General features: G+C 51.9%; 1 protein-coding gene across 1 annotated transcript in view; it reads left to right on the top strand.

Annotated features, from left to right (window-relative positions):
- Nucleotides 1-18711, top strand: part of DAAM2 (dishevelled associated activator of morphogenesis 2) — a 113537-nt gene that overhangs the window by 81843 nt on the left and 12983 nt on the right. The window contains exons 9-17 of the mRNA XM_089918789.1: nucleotides 844-910; nucleotides 2176-2293; nucleotides 4288-4417; nucleotides 7745-7803; nucleotides 7948-8132; nucleotides 8670-8969; nucleotides 13130-13237; nucleotides 16645-16751; nucleotides 17947-18031. Of these exons, the coding sequence (XP_089774915.1) occupies nucleotides 844-910; nucleotides 2176-2293; nucleotides 4288-4417; nucleotides 7745-7803; nucleotides 7948-8132; nucleotides 8670-8969; nucleotides 13130-13237; nucleotides 16645-16751; nucleotides 17947-18031 (1159 nt within the window). The remainder of the gene's footprint in view (nucleotides 1-843; nucleotides 911-2175; nucleotides 2294-4287; nucleotides 4418-7744; nucleotides 7804-7947; nucleotides 8133-8669; nucleotides 8970-13129; nucleotides 13238-16644; nucleotides 16752-17946; nucleotides 18032-18711) is intronic.

Here is an 18711-nt window from a genome sequence, read left to right as displayed (position 1 = left end):
AGTGGATGGGGTAGAAGATGAGAGATTGGCTTTGAGTGGGGACACGGGACAGTACTGTTTGCAGGACAGGAATAGAGATGCCAGACGTAGAGAACAGACGTGCAGGCACAGGGGAGGAAGGGGAGGGTGAGACAAATTGGGAGATTGGGATTGACATATATGCACTACCATGTGTAAAATAGAGAGCTAGTGGGAACCTGCTGTATAGCACAGGGAGCTCAGCTCGGTGCTCTGCGGTGACCTAGATGGGTGGGATGGGGGACGGGGAGGGAGGGAGGTCCAAGTGGGAGGGGGTATATATATATAGCTGATTCACTTTGTTGTACAGCAGAAACTAACACAACATTGTAAAGCAATTATACTCCAATAAAAAAGAAAAAAAAGAACACTGGGGAAGGTAGATGTAGGGCAGTGGTCCTTGACTGCCCGTGCCAGGAGACTTCTGGCAGCTCCTGGAGACATTTTGTGGTTGTCACAAAGTGGGGGATTCTGCTGGCATCTGGTGGCTAGTCGTCAGGGATGCTGGTACACACCTTGGAACTCACACACCCACCTCCCAAAGCCAGGGATGACCCAGCCCCAAATGTCAGTAGTTCCGAACTTGTGAAAGCCCGATGGAAGGTGATAGGACCCTCGGTTGGCCTCCCTGAGGGATGGGCATGGGATTCTGTAAAGGAGGAGAGTGTTGACATACAGGCAGCTGGCTTCTTTCTGGCTTTGCCTTGGCCTCACCTGAATGAAGCCTTCAGATTGAGTCGGTGGGGGGCTTGGAAGGGCTGTAACCCTCACCCGGGGCTGGCCTGGAGGTGAGGTCTACTCCCTGTATCCCCCCGTCCTGTCTAGGCATTTGGACTTCTTCGAGATGGTCCGGAACGAGGATGACCTGGAGCTAGCCAGGAGGTTTGACATGGTGAGGAGCCTGCAAGGATGGGGCGACTGCAGTGGGTCCCAGATGCCGTGCTGTGGTAGGTCCGGTGTTGGCTGGGTTCCCTGGTGGATGCCTCCACGGCCAGGTCCCGCTTCTGGAGCCCTGGCAGTATGGTGGCTCTGCCAGGCCTCACCAGCAGAGCCTAACCGGGGAGAGCATCTCCCACTGCAACCCCCAAAGGAAAGAGAGACAATTCTTACACATGGTTACTCTCAAATGCCTCCCCTGGGGTGACTTTCTCCGTGTCTTCCAGTAATTTCCTGAGATACCTTTCCCCATCACTAACCTGATCATGCTTAGCAAACAACATTTCCATTTTAGCCTTGGTAACCCTGAAAATCCACACGTCTGCTGCTTAAATATTGTGTTATAAAATCCCTACCCACGTGGAGACCTCCTTTGGGGTGGTGCTTCAGTAGCCAAGCACCATCTCTTTATATTCTAAAAAAAAAAAGCCCTGAATTGAAAGAGAAGGAAACTGACGTTAGCAAAGGGCAAGCAGCTTGCTGTTGTCACTCAGTGGCAGAGTCGGTCTGGAAGTCGCACCCGTGAACCTATGCCACGTGCTCCTTGACTCATCCAGGCCCCTGCTTCCTTCCCTTAGTCTGAATCAGTAGCTCTCAACCAGGGGAGATTTTACTTCCCTTGGGGACACCTGCGATGTTTAGAGACATTCTTAGCTGTCGCAACAGGTGTGAGGAAGATGCCCCTGACGTCTGGTAGATATAGGGCCAGGATGCTGCCGAACAGCCCGCAATGAACAGGACAGCCTCCCACAACAGAGAATCATCCAGTCCAAGATGCCGGTGGTGCCGAGGTTGGGAAACCCTGGTTTATATAATTAGCACAGCTCTCTCCTCCTTTTCTCTGCCCGTCTCTTTTTTTTTTTTTTTTTTGCGGTACACGGGCCTCTCACTGTTGTGGCCTCTCCCGCTGCGGAGCACAGGCTCCGGACGCGCAGGCTCAGCGGCCATGGCTCACGGGCCCAGCCGCTCTGCGGCATGTGGGATCTTCCCGGACCGGGGCACGAACCCCTGTCCCCTGCATCGGCAGGCGGACTCTCAACCACTGCGCCACCAGGGAAGCCCATGCCCGTCTCTTTTTTAAGCCTGGACCAGAGGCAGGAAAGGAATGCTGCTGCCGGACGGGGCTCAGTGGATGAAAGCAGGGTCTTCTCCCTCCCCATTCTCTCCCTCTGCTGCCTTCCCCTCCTCTCTCCCCATTCACTATGCCCTCCACACCCTCAGGTCCACATCGACACCAAGAGTGCTTCCCAGATGTTTGAGCTGATCCACAAGAAACTGAAGCACACAGAGGCCTACCCCTGCCTGCTGTCTGTCCTGCACCACTGCCTGCAGATGCCCTGTGAGTAGCTCCCTCAGCCAGCCTGAGCCCCTGGCCCCGGGGCAGCTGGAGACAGGGTGTCAGAAGCTCCCAGGGTTGGGAAGTCTCCCCATGTCTCCCCCTGCACCCCAGTTCCCAGGAGGCCAGGCCATAGGACTCAGGCCCGTGCTCTTCCCTTCCTCCTGGGGGTCAGGACTTGCACTGTCCCCCAGCAGAGGAGCGGGGGAGTCAGCCCTGAGCAATGCCATCATCCTGGTCCAACGAGCGGGAGCTTGATCCCTGAAGGATCCAACAGCTCTGACTGCCAGCTCGTGGCGGGGTCGTGATCATTCTCCTCAGGGCGTTCCAAAAAGGAGTTTTGTGCTTGCGGGGAGCAGCACAGCTGTGGGAAGAGTGTGCCTTGCCTTTTTTTTTTTTTTTTTTTAAGATTTTATCAACTCCTCTATCTAGCCCTTGCTGGCTCCCATCCTACCACCCTTGTTCCTGACTCACTTTACAAATACCAAATGTCAGTATCTATAGAAGCAGAGGCTAAGCTCTTACGATCCAGGCGTGCCCGGTGACTGAATAAATTATACATAATTACTAATAGCCACGCCAGCATGCAATTTGAAATGAGCTATAACTGCACCATTTGGTACTTAAGCTCTTCATAAAATAGAATATTTGGAAACTGGCATGGCCCAACATAATGGTCAGCCTAGACAGACTCTCTTTAGTGGTGATGATGTTGGTGTTGGTAATCGAGGTGGTGGTGACAACTACAATTTATTGTCGCCATCTCTGGGCTGGGTGTGATGGGAGGTCTATTAAGATAGTGTCTCTATACCTCAGAATGGCTTAAGGAGTGTATTATTATACCCAATTTACAGTGAGTGAACCTGAGGCTCAGTGAGTCTGTACATATGAAGGAATTTTGTTTCTTTGGGATCAGGGCTTTAGATGAAACACATTCTACTTCTGTGAACACAGGCTTTACCCTGTGTTCCTGGTTGAAAGGTAAATGGAAAACGATGGCCACTTTGCAATGCATGTGTCAGTGGAGTGATGGAAAGGAGGACAGACACAGTGACCTGGAAGCTGCCAGCTCTCCAGAACTCAGTCTAGAAAGTCTTCGTGGAAGACGTGGGAAATCCGACTTCTGCTCACATGACTTCCTGTGTTTAGTGCTCTAAGGGCATTGTGAACGGGTCCCTCTGTTCTGCCTCAAAATGGGGCTATGCAGATGTGACCTTCCACTTTGTGGGCATTATGGTTTGCCTTTGAGGCCAGGATCATGCTGCTTGACCTCCCCTTGGTGGTCAGTAGAAACAAAGTACTTGGATCAAGAACCAAGGAAGAGGAGCTTGTGGCCATCACGTGAAAAGAAAGTCCACGTCCAGCCAGACTACGATTAGAAGGGGATGCCCGTGGGGCCCTGTGCAGGCGCAACACACGATGCCTTTGCCTTCACAGTTCAGGGTCACCTTCACCACGAAATCTGCCAGGATTCCACAGCCACTTCTTCAGCCCATTCTGACCCCCTCTCAGTGTGCACCTGTAATGAGTCTCCATTCATCTTCCTCTGTAGGACAATAGCACTGATAATCCTAAAACCTTTTCTTTCAAAAAATTTTTCCCTGGAGACTTCATTATTCAGCATGTAATGTTTGGAGCAGATTTACTTTCTTAAATGTGCTTTTTGAAGATAATTGTAAAAAAGCAATTTGCATTCCCCAGGTATAGGATACTCAGGGTACCAACAGGGAAGAAGACGGCCAGAAAGCATTTCAGGGAATAGAGAAATATATCTAGACGGTTGACACATTCATAAAAGGTCAGTTGTAGATGAGCAAGAAATGATAGGATTTATGAGTCTTCATTATCAGTAGTGCATTGCCTCCCCAGTCAGACGGGGAGCTTGTCAAGGGAGGGGAGGGACTCACCTCCCAAGCCTGGCCCCAGGGAGTGACGCTAGGGCAGGGCCCCAGGGGGTTCCAGGGCTCAGTAAAGATACGATGCCTGTCATCCCTCAGACAAGAGGAACTTCCAGCAGTGGCAGCTCCTGGACCGCATCCTCCAGCAGATCGTCCTCCAGGATGAGAGGGGTATGGATCCTGACCTGGCTCCCTTGGAGAACTTCAACGTCAAGAACATCGTCAACATGTGAGCAGTGGCCATCCCTCACCTGTCTCCCTCTTCCTTCCCCATCCCTCTCCTACTTGGGGTCTCACCAGCGAAACCTCAGCTCCCTCTCTCCAGCCCAGACACCTCCAATGGGCCTTGAGCAAAATCAACAGAACTCCCCGAGATAATGGAAATGTTCCACACACGCACTGTCCAAATACGGCTGCTGAGCCCTTGACGTGTGGCTAGTGTGACTGAGGAACTGAGTTTTACATTTCATTTAATTTTCATTAAATTCAAGTAGTCACGTGACATGGCTGGCGACCGCCGTATTGGATAGCACAGGTTTAAAGGGGGTGTACGCAACTCGCCATGATCCACTGCGTTCAGTGGATTGAGGGGGAATTACACGTATCAACACGGAGGAAAAGTCAGCAAACTATGGCTACAGGCTAACCCCCGCCCTCCAGCTTGTTTCGTATGGTCCACGAGCCAAGAATAGTTTTACATTTTAAAAGAGTTGTTAAAAACAAACACAAAGAATATATGACAGAGACTGTACATAGTATATAAAACCGAAAATAGTTACTCTGGCTCTTTAGAGAAGGTCTGCCAACCACTGAAAATAGAGCATGACAATTTAATCATGAGGCTGTTGGAAAACGATGTCAGAGCCTAAGGTCTCTGGCTTATCATCTTTGACTGACCCTGGGTGTAGAGAAACACCGAGAAATGAGTTTAAAGTCGTGTCAGCTAATAATCAGGCCTCATGTTAGCACACTGATTTTTAATTTTAAACTTTTACTTTCCGTCTAAGCCTATGTCAGTTGCCCTTAAGGAGATGAATTGGCTCTCAAGGATTCATTGTGCTGCATCGCAAAGCCAAGGAGAAAATGGTGTCTGAACTATTCATGCTACTGTTTTCATTTGCACTAATAGCTGGGTGTTGCTGTGGTCAAAATCCTAACTGGCATCTCGGACAAGTACAACTAGGAAAGTAATCAAAAGGCAGCTTTATTTATTTTTTGAAGTTTTTAAAATTTAATTTTTGTTTTATATTGGAGTATAGTTGATTTACAGTGGTGTGTTAGTTTCAGGTGTACAGCAAAGTGATTCAGTTATACATACACATAGATCCATTCTTTTTCAGATTCGTATTTCCCATATAGGTTATTACAGAATATTGAGTAGAGTTCCCTGTGCTATACAGTAGGTCCTTGCTGGTTATCTATTTTATTTATAGTATTGTGTACATTAATCCCAAACTCCTAACTTATCTCGCCCCCCCACCTTTCCCTTTGGGTAACCATGAGTTTGTTTTTGAAGTCTTCGAGTCTGTTTCTGTTTTGTAAGTAAGTTCATTTGTATCATTTTTTAAATTAGATTACACATATGAGTGATATCATATGGGATTTGTCTTTGTCTGACTTCCTTCACTTAGTATGATAATCTTTGTGTCCATCCATGTTGCTGCAAATGGCATCATTTCATTGGTTTTTTTATGGCTGAGTAATATTCCATTGTATCTATGTACCACATCTTCTTTATCCATTCCTCTGTCGATGGACATTTAGGTTGCTTCCATGTCTTGGCTATTGTAAATAGTGAAGGCAGCTTTTTTTTTATCTTCTACTAATTCTTTACATTACTTAGTGGGGAAGCTTTTCCTCTGCCAGGGGATGACAACTCCTCGGGTGCAATGAAGTTTTTGCTGCTTCTTGGACAATGGGAGTCCTAAGCTCACTTTCAGCCGCCAACATAGCCTCAAATCTGCAAGTAGAAGGGCTAGTCTCAGACGTGAATCAATATTCTAGATTGGATTTAGCCTTGAGCCTCTCTCCGTGGACTGGGGCTGGAAGCTGCAGTGGGAAGAGAGTGTGAGAGAGTGCGTGTGTGTGCGTGTGTGTGTGTGTGTGTGTGCGTGTGTGTGTGTGTGTGAGAGAGAGAGTGAGTGAGTGTGATGGTTGGCTTCTTTTTCTGTGTTCTGTTTCTCTTCTAGCCCCTTCTACCCCACCCCCCTTTCCTCTAGCTAACCATTTTCTGACCCCCACCAGAGGCAGCATGGGGGCAGGAAGGAGAAAGAGAAAAGGCCCTACTTGATCAGGTAACTTAGTAAATAAGCTTCCTGCTCTCTGGGCTTGGCACATGGATAAAGATATGACATGTATTCCTGGGGTCTTCAGAAGTTCCTTGCTGGGTGCCTCTCGCTACAAAACCCTGGTCACTGGAGACACATGTTTTTCTTTTTTTTCCTCCAGGCCTGCTTGGCACCATCCCTTCCATCAGGTCCTGATTCACTGGCAATACAATACACGTAGACGTACACTGTTGAAGTGTCCAGATGGACTTTTTGGATGAGACTTAAAATAGCTTCAGCCGAATTCCTCCACGATGCTCTCTGGCTCATGAGAAACCCTCATGCAATCTCTCATACTAACAAATTCTTGGAGTGTCACGGGTCTCCGCCTACCCTCTGGACCCGCCTAGCCCCAGTCCACCGTGCCTCCCTCCCGGTGTCAGGGAACATGGGCCAGACCCTCTGGGTGGGCGCAAAGAAGTCACTTCACTAGATGGTGCTGAAGGAGGACCCCCCCCCGCCGCCCCCCGCCAGAGAGGATGACAATGGCTCTCTCCAAAGAAATCTATTCGCAAATTATTTCCCCGTCATACTTCACTCCCTCTTTATATCCTTGACCTGGTTGAGGAGGCCAAGAGTCATGGATCTAACTTCTCTGTGTTTTCAGATTTACAAAAGAAATGATTATTGAGATCTCACCTTGGAATTTCACCTCTCTTATACCTTGATGTCTGGGTAAAAGCTTCATTTTCACCGCTTGTAATGAGTTTGACAAGAATGAAGGGGCTTCCTATGATTTAGACACATCACCTCTTTACCCTCTACCCACTTACTCTGTGTTACTGGGGTGGGCGATTTCTCTTGCTCTCACACATTGGTCATTGGAAGTCTGGACCATGGTAAGGCCAATATTTTGATCTCTCTCAGATGCGAGAACCTATTTTTACAAAGGGGTACAAATCATTGTACAACTAAGGGAAGCCTGGGATTTAGTCCTGGCTTTACCACGAGTTAGCGGTCATCTCCTTTTCTGGTCTTAGGATCTTCAACTCTGTCCCAGAGGGGTTGGACTCTAAGGGTCCTTTCAGCTTTCTCAGACCATGGAGAGACAGGTAATGAGAACTTGTCAGGGATGGGACCTGGAGAGACATCTGGAGAGTCAAAATCCTAGCCTCCTTGATGTGGCTGGACAGATTGGAGATCAGGGTACCAATGTGGGGAACTGGAAGATGCCATGTCTTCTGGGAAGCTGTGAGCAAACAGTCAAGAGACCCTTCACTCCCTGCCAGGCTCATCAATGAGAACGAAGTGAAACAGTGGCGAGACCAAGCGGAGAAGTTCCGGAAAGGTGAGGGGGCTCTGCCCAAACCCGCTCCCTGCTCCCCACCCCTCCCCTGCCCAGCCGAGGACCCCATTTCCTCCTTTGGAGAGGGACACACACGCATTCACATCCTCTCTTCCCATTTCCCCTCCTGTCCTTCTTCCATCCCAGAACACGCGGAGCTGGTGAGCAGGCTGGAGAGGAAGGAGCGGGAATGCGAGACCAAGACGTTGGAGAGGGAAGAGATGATGCGGACACTGAACAAGATGAAGGACAAGCTGGCCCGAGAGTCCCAGGAGCTGCGCCAGGCTCGGGGACAAGTGGCAGAGCTGGTGGCCCAACTCAGTGAAATCTCAGTACGTGGCCCCTCCTCTGCTTTTACATAGTTGAGCCGAGACCTTCAGGCCAGTGGGGGGAAGAGCAGGCGTGGGGAGGAGGTGAGGACCCCAGCGTGGAGGAGACCTCAGACCGGGATAGAGGGGACCCTTGAGGCTGCAAGGTTGGCACCTGTGTGAGACAAAAACAGCGTTCCTTCCTCCGGGTGACACTGTCCCAGGAAGCACACCGTGGAAAGCAGAGTGCGGGTGGGGTTTGGGCTCCCCTCCCCCTCTCAGCTGGGTGCCCGTGTGCAGGCCTGTCTGTATCAATCGCGCTGTTGCATGTGATGACTATGACTGTCCACTATGTCTGTGTTTGCCTTGTGTGTGCACCTGTGTGTTGGATGTTCAGGATGCAGAGGGAGGAAACGGGGCTTAATTGTGTGTGGGAGGTGAGAGCAGGCTTCGGGGTCTAGTCTAGGTGGAGAATAAGAGTAAGGGAAGGCACAGTGATGGGGGACTCGAAAGGCATCCTTGTTGATGCTTTGTCTTTTTGATGTCTCTGTCTCCCCACAGACAGGACCTGTATCTTCCCCACCTCCCCCTGGGGGCCCACTTACCTTGTCTTCCTCGATGACAACCAGTGACCTGCCTCCACCCCCGCCCCCTCTACCGTTCACCTGCTGTCCCCCACCGCCACCACCCCCCCTACCCCCCGGTGGGCCTCCCACTCCCCCCGGTGCCCCACCTTGCTTCAGTATGGGCCTGCCCCTCGCCCCAGACCCCTTCCCCAGCAGTGATGTCCCGCTCAGGAAGAAGTGTGTCCCCCAGCCTTCACACCCACTGAAGTCCTTCAACTGGGTCAAGCTGAATGAGGTGAGTAGCAAGGAAGAGGTCAGTGGATCCATTCTCCTACAGCCTGGGACAGTTAGCCCTATGGATTGATAGCCCGCTATTTGCAGATCTCCACCTTGGGTGCTTTCTTTGATGGGAGTGAGGGTAGGCACAGTGGATGTAGAAGATGGGGTTGCTGCTGCCAGAGCACAGGGAGGAGGTGGCTTGGCATGCGGTGATGCTCACATTGGCAGAGCCACCTACAAATGGAATATGAGTGTGCTGAGGGTTACTGGAGTAATACAGGGCCAAGCAGGGGTGCTTTCTAGACGAGACAAGGGCTTGGCTAGAATGTTAAGGATTGGGTTGATTTGAGGAAAAGGGTGGAACATACAGGTGAAGATCTTGGGCCCGGGTCTAGAGATGGACTGAAATGACGAGGCCATGACGGGGTAGCAGGGCGGGGCAATGAAGAGCTTGATATCAAGGTGTAGCCATTTTGACATCCTCCCAGGGGAAGGTGCAAACACTGGCTACTTTTCTAGACTGCTCAGCAGTGAGAGGCCTTCCTGAATATTATCCACTAAGAACCACCCATCCCAGGCCCACGTGTGGGAGTTGATTGCTCTATTGGATTCTCACGAGTGTAGAGTAGAGATGCCCTGGGTCACGTTGGACCCCTGGTAATTGAAGGCCAGTTCCAGCCTGGGCCAAGCACTGCTCTGGTTCTGTACTATAAGAGGACCAGTGGCTTCATCCTTGAGGTAAATAGATACAAGAGAAGTGGCCTCAGTTAGCCTGACTCACGTTCACCCTCCAAAAACAGTCCGGAGCTGGGACTGATGGATGCCCTCTGACCTTGTTGTATGGGGCCAGGGGACTAATTCTTGGGGAATTCATTACCATACCACTCTGTGAGCTTAACTTAGCTCCAGTGGAGACTTACAGTGGGAGGAGACACAGATTGCTAAATAGATGGTCAGCTAGTTTGCTAGGTGCCGTCTCCTGGTGGTAGACCAGTTAGCCCGTCAGTCTGAGACCTGCTTTGTGTAAAGCTTTCTGCTGGGGGCTGTGATGGATAATAATAAAAGGTGAGACGTAACATTGCCCTGAAAGAGCTTTGCATCTGGCAATTAGGAAGTGTGTCCAAGGAAACACCCTGAGGTCCTGGGGATGGGTTGCAGGAGAGGTTCTAACCTCTAACCAAATCAGGTTTGGCTCTAACTAACGGTGTGATCTGCAGAAATCATTCGTTTCATACCTGTTTGCTTGTCTGCGAGATGACCTCTGATTCCTTCTACCTCTGGTTTTGTTATCTAAGTGGAAAGACGAAGCATGAATATAGCCCATTCATTGCCTCCTGGGCTTCTAATAACATCTCCAGTCTGAGTTATTCAAATTGTAGAGCCACCTGCTAGCAGCATTTTGAAGGGACATTGTTAAAGTTCGTAACAACTGCATCACACAGCTCTGCCCTGTGGATACTTCTCCGTGATCACAAGGCCAGCCAGAAAGGCCAGCTGCATACGGGCAGGCAAGCAGCTCTGCAGAACCAAAGGTCGTAGGCGGTGTGGAAACATTCATTGTTCATGATCAGAAATAATATTTTTTTAATTGTGGTTTAAAAAAAAAAAAGAATTTTGTTTTTGCTTCCTGTGCTCACAACTTATAATTTTAGGTTTTAAACATGTAATGAAGGGTTGCTTAGGCATTAGGCATCTCAGCAATTAAGGGAGGCAAACAAGGCACCTAATGTTTTTGTAAGATTTTCATCTTAAAGAGCTTTGTGCTTAGGATTTTCTCTGGGGTCCAGTAATAATAAAGCCTATATCAATTCCTCAGGGGCCCGGAGCAGGCCGGAGTCTCATTCCTGGACTGGCAAGTCCAGGTTTGATGGAGCACATGTTGAGGAGCCCTTGTGGGAGATGTAGCAGCAGGGGTGAGGGAGGCGCGGCTTCGAGTCATATTAGTGAACTTATCATCCCATTCCCAGTCTTTGAGTTGAATGACTAAATTCAGGTTATTTCGTCATTTGGGCTGTAGTTTCCCAATCTGCAAAATGGGGCTAATTACGATAACCAGAGCAAAGTGTTGTTGTGAGAATTGACCTAATACATACAAATTACTTGGAACAGTGACTGACACGTAGAAGACCTTTAAAATAAGAATATTAGATGAGTTATTATTAGTGGGACTACCATGTGTGCTTTAAGTGTGTTCTCTCACTTAATCCTCACTCCAATTCAGTCAGGTAGATGTGATTGAGACTCAGTTTCCTTTCATGGGACATGGGAAGAGAAGAGAACCTCTCCGTTTGCCAACAGCTTCACTTAGGGGCTGTCTGACCCCAAACGCTCGAGGAGGGAAATGTAATGAAATGTGTTTTCGAGAAAGAGTTCCCTGGCTTGTAAAGGATGTCTCTAGAGGGGCAGAAGCCCCAGGAATCTAGACTGGGAGTGGTGAGGTCTCGGCCAGAGGGGTATAAAAATTGAAGAATGATTGTATGAGGTGGGCGCATCTTTAGGATGTAGTGCATGTTAGGAATGGATGTACATCTCTCTGGCCTCAGACCTCAGCTGCACCTTCAAGAAGGGTCGCAGGTCCTTCTGGTGACCATGGCGAAGGGAGAGTGTTTGGGAGACAGTGAGGGGGATCCTGGGTTGTCTGTTGTCTCAGGGGAAACTCTTCCGGATGTTGAACATCCAGCTCTGTCATTCCAGCCCTTTTCCTTCTCATCCTGGCCTCACTGAGAAGAAGAGCAGTGGGAAGCTTTACCTCTACGGGCCTTCCCTCTCCACCCACCTCCACCCTGGGTCTAGATTTAGATGGAGAACGAGTTAGAAGCTCCCCCTCCCCGCCTGCCCCGATCCGATTCCCCTTCCCATCTTCTTTCTGTCCAGGAGTCTGGTTCCTCATCCCCTGACCCACACATGCTCCTGTACACACACACACACACACACACACACACACACACACACACACACACACACACACACACACACACACACACACACACACACACACACACACACACACACACACACACACACACACACACACACACACACACACACACACACACACACACACACACACACGTTGTTTCTGCCATGAGAAGAATGCGTCTGTGTTGGGCTTGGCCGGTTGCCTGCATCCCTTGCTGCTCCGAGCTTCCCAGCCCAGCATTCCACGAGAGGGTCCCTGGCCTTAGGAAGGCCACAGGAATGTCCCCACCCGCCCTGCTCTGGCCTCGCCTCCCCTTTTCAGAGTTTAAGAAAATAAAAGTGAGTGAAGGATACGTTTCTCTCTCTCAGCCTTGCTGAGGGTGATGGAGGGAGGAGGCATCGGCATTAGGAAGGTCCCCGGCTGCCCCCAGGCAGAGGGGGGTGGGGAGGTTCTCATTTAAAGGACAGTGAAGCTCTGGACGAGGTGAGGGGTCCTGGGAGGGGGACTCTCATCTTGGCCCTCGAAGCCATTACTGGGATGTTACAAGACCACTAGGGCATTCCTGGCGTGGACAACAGCTCTTCCCCAGATCCCTGGAGTGGGGTTCAGTGCAAGGATCCTACACAGAGGTGGGCAGTGCCTGAGCTGAGAGACCTTGTTATGTAACCCCTGGGTCCGTTCCAGTTATGAGGGATGGGACACCCTCTGACCAATGGGAACTTGTGGAAGAGTCTTGCTGGCCCGAGCAGTCACTAAAAAGGGGCCAGGATGTCCCAGCCTTTGGCATTCGTCCACTTTCTGGGAATCTGGGAAAGTGGGAGGAAGACCACTGGGAGAGAAAATGACCACCTCAGATACAGGAACTACAGTCAGCCCTGAAGATTTGAGGCTCCCGAGTGTGTGTGGGCACTCTTCCTCTGAGAACACTGCTTTGGTTTGGTTTCTCTGGAAGGAGTTTCATACTCTCCTTTCATACTTGCCCACCCATCACTCCAGCACTCCCTTGATTTCTGGAACGTGCTTACATGTAGCCCCAGGTGAAAAGGAGGAGAAGGAGATTGCCTGTGGCCTCTCCCCTGGAGCAGAGTACTGAAGAGGAGAGGAGGGGGAGGAATCGACCCCCTTCTGAAGGTCTGAGAGCCTGGCTATGGGCCTGTGTGCACCTGGAGGACAGGTGGGGTTAGGGAGGCACCGCGCATCTCCATCATGAAGGAGCTGAGTCAGCCACGGGGTCTCCTCCCTTCCCTGAATCTTAGGAACGTGTCCCTGGCACCATATGGAATGAGATTGATGACATGCAGGTGTTTCGGATTCTGGACCTCACGGACTTTGAAAAAATGTTTTCAGCTTATCAGAGGCATCAGGTAACACCCTGCCCCCTCTAGCGTCTTGAGTCTTGACTTCACACACACCCTTTGAACTCAACCCTCAGCCCCTCCCTTCCTCTCTTCCTCCCTCCCTCTCCCTTCCACATATACTGAATTGATTTTATTCTTTATCAGGTACCATGTTCTTTCTGGGGACATAGATATGAGTTAGTGGGGTGCAGTGCATAGGGGGAAACATCCCATTGTATTAGTTTGTATTTGCACATCAAGTGGTGAAATAATACATTGTCCATTTCTCTCTTTGGTCTTGGAGCACTGGAGGTGGAGTAGCAGGGCCAGGCCACTGTTGACCTTGCTCTTTTTTCTGGCCCTGGGACCTAGGAACTACACCTACAAGGCATTATAACTTTTCCACCACATTTTCTGCTATACTTTCATCTCCCAACACTCCCAGGAGTCGAGCAGAGGACGTTAATGTTTCAAGGAAGGTGGAGCTACTTCAGGTCACACTGCGGGGCTGGGGCTGAGGCTGGGGTTGGCCAAGAGAGGCCCTGGCTCTGCTCTGCAGACGCTGTGTACAGAGGCTGACCAGCAAGCCTGCTCCTCCCGAGGCAGGACAGGGCTTGGTGTCAGGCTTGGTGTCAGGACGCACGTGCTCTTGAGGCAGTACCTGCTGGGTTGGCCAAAAATGCCGATTCTCCAACCTCACCCTCCCATGAGTGTGAGGGCCCAGGAATCTGCATTGCAGACCTGGGGGCCATCCTCCGAGGTCCAACCTGGGCATTAGCAGCCTAGAGGCCTCGGAGCGTTTGCTTCGTCTCTGGGCCGCCTCCCAGGAGTTGTTTCCTCTCCAGGCTGTGCTGTCTTCTTCCATGTTTTCTCCACTGACTTCAGGTTCCAGCCCTGAGGACTTCCCCAGGTGCCTGTGAGTGGGGTCTGGGCCCTCATGGCTCCTGGGCAGAGGCAGCATGTCATGGCCGGTCTCCCCACTGCTTTCTGCCAAGGCCAGAGCTGTGGATGACCCTTCCTGAGGGCGGGCAGGACCAAGAGCACGTGTGACTGCTCCTGGGCGACCAGCCAAAGGGGTGCAGGGAGGGCGGGGCTCTGGCCCTGCCTTAGGGGTCTAGGAAAACCAGATGGTTGTTTGTTTAACTTAAATGTAGGTGCTCTAGGCCTCTGATCCTTTACCCCTAATTCCAGGAAGCCCTGTGCCCATGTCCAGCTGGCATGGTACAGGCAGCAGCTGTGGCCCGGCTGGGGCAGGAAGAAGTTCTCTGGAGCATTTGTTGCTCCTGTGATCAGTGCTCCCGAGCAGGGATGGAGGGAGTGTGTGCCGGGGGGATATCAGTCCTGGGCGAGCACACACCTCCCCCTATTTTGAGAGTCTTCCTCCGGGCCAGGGTTCCAGCCTGGCCCACCCAGTCTCCAGGGCCCTGAGGTAGGGCTATGGTGGGGGCTGGGGGGAAAGAGGGACTCCGGGGTTTAGGACAGGCTGGGCCTGGGGCCTCCCAGTTTGGGGAGTGGAGGGGAGTGAAGACGGACAGCGCCCTGCTCTGTCTCCCCTCATCTCTCTGAGCCTGCTCAGTCCAGCACCCTGTTTCGGGGCTGGGCTCACCTGGACTACTGTCGCTCTGCAGGTCACCCGGACTCTGGGGTGTTGAATTCACAGCAGCAAGGCTGGAGACCCAGAGCTGTGCTGCCCTGGTCGCCTCCTCTTTCTGTCTTGGGGTCCGGGGTGCATGGGACAGGGACGGGCCTATGAGCGTGGTCTTCCCTCTGTGCTCTCTGCGTGTCCTGAGTTAGTGACTTCAACCTCACCCGGGTCAGGAAGGGAGCACCAGGGGTGGGCTCTGCCCCCTCTGCTCCCTTGGAGATCAAAAGACAGACAAGGGGCAAAGGGTAAGGAGCAAAGTTCAGGGACGCCTGCTTTTCTCTGTCTCAGTGAATGCAACTTTCACGTGCTTTCAGCTCAAGTTCGGTTGTGGTTGTGGCTCCTCCCCTATTTTGAAAGATGTAGGGGTGCAGGAATGCCCTTTGCCCTCTGGGCAGATTCCCAGCAGAGGAGCAGGAAGAACTGCAGCCAAGGCCTGGGGTGGGGCAGCTCGGGGGCCTGGTCCGACTGGGGAGTGGTGGTCCCCCTGGGCACGGGGCACTCAGGAGAGGCTGCCTGTCCTCTGCTTGGCCTGGCTTCTCTGAGTGCATGTCTGCAGCTCCCGTTCAGTGCTACTTGCAGGTCTCCATCTCCAACCATGGGGGTCTCACTGGGATGGGGCAGACAGTAGATGCTGAGGGGTCCCCATGTCTTTCCTACTGTTCTTGGGTCCCCAAACCTCTTGGCTAACGTTGTGCATGTTTAATTCTCTATCGGCTGTGGCTGCTACCTGCCTAGGAGCTGATAACTAATCCTTGCCATCAGGTGAGTCACTCCTGGGGCTCTGGGCACTCCAACTTTTAACCGCTGTGCTGGGCTGCTGCCCTGTACTGGGCCCAAAAGAGAGGGCTTGTCAGTTCTACCTTCTGCCTTTTTACCCATCTTAACAGGGTGGCGTCAGGGAGTGTCCCCAAAGAAAAAGCAGAAATGTAGGGAAGGGAGCTAATGCAAGCAGACCCCTACCAGCAGTGGAGGTGAATGTCTACTGGGGTGAAGAGAAAGCTTCTAGGTCTCATGTCTTACCCACTAGGCCCAAGGCAAGGCCGTCCTGTAAGACTGCACAGGCTAGGCACTGAACAATTCCGGGGGCACAATTCACAAAGACAGTGATGTGAGTGGCAGCCCCTGGAGTCGTCTAACCTGGAGCATGTGCTTGGAAGGACCTCCCAAAGGAAGAAACAGTCTCTTGTCTATCTCACCAGGGGCCAAGAGAAGGCCAGGGGATCTTTGATTTCTTGGGAACTGCCCGCTGGAACCCCAGAGGAGAGAACTTTGCAGGGAGTTGTGCCTCAGTTTCCCCACCTCTGAACTTGCAGATGCCCTCCACCCTGGGCACACCGGGCCGTGCCCGAAGTCCCCAGGGAGGGGTCCAGGAACTGTGACCTTACGGGGACTTGGAACCAGCTTCTCGTCATAAGATTGGGGAGGCTCTCTGGGTGGGCTGGGGTGGGGTAGGGGTTGATTGTCTGGAACACAGTGTAGATCACACTACACAGCCACAGGGGTCAGTCACTCCCCGTCTAGTTTGCCCACAGAGGGCAGTCTCTGATAAAGGGTCTTCTTATTGCCCCCGACCCAGTCTAGCCCAGGGTAAAGCCCCAGAGCCTCCTATTGGAGTCAGATATTAACCACCCTCCTCTCTCTCCTGTCTTTTTCTTTCCCTCTCTTTCTTCCGCTCACACCAGGAGCGTTCCCTGCTTGTCACGGGGGTGGCTCCTGGGTAGGGGGTAGGCAGAAAGAGGACTGGGGAAAACACACACTTCACCCTTTCTACTTGGCTTGTCGGTTGCAGAAAGAGTTGGGCTCCACAGAGGACATCTACCTGGCCTCGCGCAAGGTCAAAGAGCTGTCGGTCATCGACGGCCGGAGGGCGCAGAACTGCATCATCCTTCTCTCCAAGTAGGTGCTCGCCCTGCCTCTACGGCCCCTGTTCCACAGTAGGTTGCAGGTGGGAGGGACTGGGTCCCCAGGAAGCAGAGGCCTGAGCTGGGGCTAGAGAGAAATATGATGGAGCTGAGTGCCTGGGGGAGAGAGGTGCCTGGCAGAGGAATGGGGTGATAGCAGTATCTGCCCCCCCCCCCGTCTCCTGGCTGTCCCCTGGGGCGGCACGGGGCCCCTGATCTCGAACCCTCTCCCGGGAGCCCATGTTGAGCAGCAGTGAGGGGCTCTGCAGACGGGAAACTGCCCCATCACGAGGCCCCTGACCAGCCTGGTCAGCGTCTGGCAGCGGAGCTGCTCTAAGCCCATGGAGGGCCCCGCTCGTCTCAGGCCACAGAGCAGCATGATCTCAGCCCCCAAGCATTTCCCGCGGCTGCAGAACAAACAGGGCAGTATCTGCAGTAACACCATAGCTTCTGTGCGGGGCCTCCCGCCAGAGCCGGGGTCAGAGGTCCCCGCCTCCCATACTATTCTTAGCACTGCCCCAGCTGCCCCGGGCCGTCCATCCCCGCTTTCCCCCCCACAAGGTCCTAAGCCTCAGTTTCTCCCCCTTAATGCTTCCCCAGGGCCTCCCAATGGGTGTGCATCTGGAGGGGCTGTGTGTGTGTGTCTGTGTGTGTGAGTGTGTGTGTGTGTGTGTGTGTGCACGTGTGTGTAGGGGGTTGCTTCTCCCTCTCCCAGACAGCAAGACATGTTGGAACAGCTGTGCGGGACCCAAGGCACTGTCAGAAGACTGAGACCTGTTCTGTCTTGAAGGAAACAGGAAACTGCCCCCTTAGTGACCTGCCCACATTCCCATCCTCCCGTGGAGATGCCGTGGGTATTTCCGGCATGGGGAGAGGGATCAGAAACTCCTCGCCCTGTCTCAGTCTACACTGAAGATGGCCCTTTTCCTCCCAAATGTCCCTATCCATTAGGATGGAGACTCGAGCAAGAAACCAGAGACTCACGTCTCTAGAGACTAAAGTATCTCAGGATTGAGTTATAGAGTGAACCATGTGAGTTTAGTCTGAGAAGGCTTTGCAGAGGAGGGAGTGCTATCAAATGTAAGCGAGAGAGAGAAGGCCCAGGCACTGGCTTCTGAAGGAGAAGGTCTGGGGTCTGTCCTGAGCAGAGGGGCCAGGCCAGGCTGCTCAAGGTGGGGTTTTTGCCTTAGGTTGAAGCTGTCTAACGAGGAGATCCGGCAGGCCGTCTTGATGATGGATGAGCAGGAGGACCTTGCTAAGGACATGCTGGAGCAGGTGAGGCCCCTGAAACTAGGGGGCGGCCAGACCCCTTCCTGACGGCCCCCAGGGAGGCCAAATCTCTTAGGTCAAGGAAAAATCGGGCTGGGGGCTGGAGGAGTGAGGGAGAGGCTTATAGAAACTTCCCTGGGCCAACCTTTCCGAGGAGAGACCAGAAAAGGCTGCATCTTTTTTCAGGGGATTGAGGCCCCCAGAAAGGAGATATGAGGAGTGACCCCCCCCACCCCGCCATGGGCCTCAGGGCAAAGGCAGTGACCCATAACCATATCTCCCCCAAATCTCTTCCACATCAGTCTGTTGTGTCCTTCAAGAGAAACCCAGAAAACACCAAGCAAAACCACCATCAATTGGACATTAAAATTAAGAACTCTGTCGATCAAAAGGCACTATTACTAGAGTGAAAAGGCAAGCCAAGCTTTAGGAGACCTTTGCTTTATGTATCGATCACAAAGATCTCATATTCAGAACAAAGAACTTTACAAATCAGTGAGAAAAATGGCAAACAACTTAAAAATGAGCAAAAGACTTGAATAGGTACTTCATGAAAGAAAATTTCCAAATGGTTCAATACTATCAGTCATCAGAGAAATATGGTAAATCACAGTGAGGTAGCACCATCCACCCACCTAAACAGCTAAAATTGAAAAGGCCAACAGTGCTAGGTATTGGCAAGGATG

Source organism: Delphinapterus leucas, chromosome 10 (genome assembly GCF_059928025.1).
Source record: "Delphinapterus leucas isolate spDelLeu-1000000601 "Yukka" chromosome 10, BTC_Dleu_Yukka2, whole genome shotgun sequence".
Classification (NCBI taxonomy): domain Eukaryota; kingdom Metazoa; phylum Chordata; class Mammalia; order Artiodactyla; family Monodontidae; genus Delphinapterus; species Delphinapterus leucas.
Note: the sequence above shows the minus strand (reverse complement) of the source record. Positions and strands in the feature narration are given on the sequence as shown.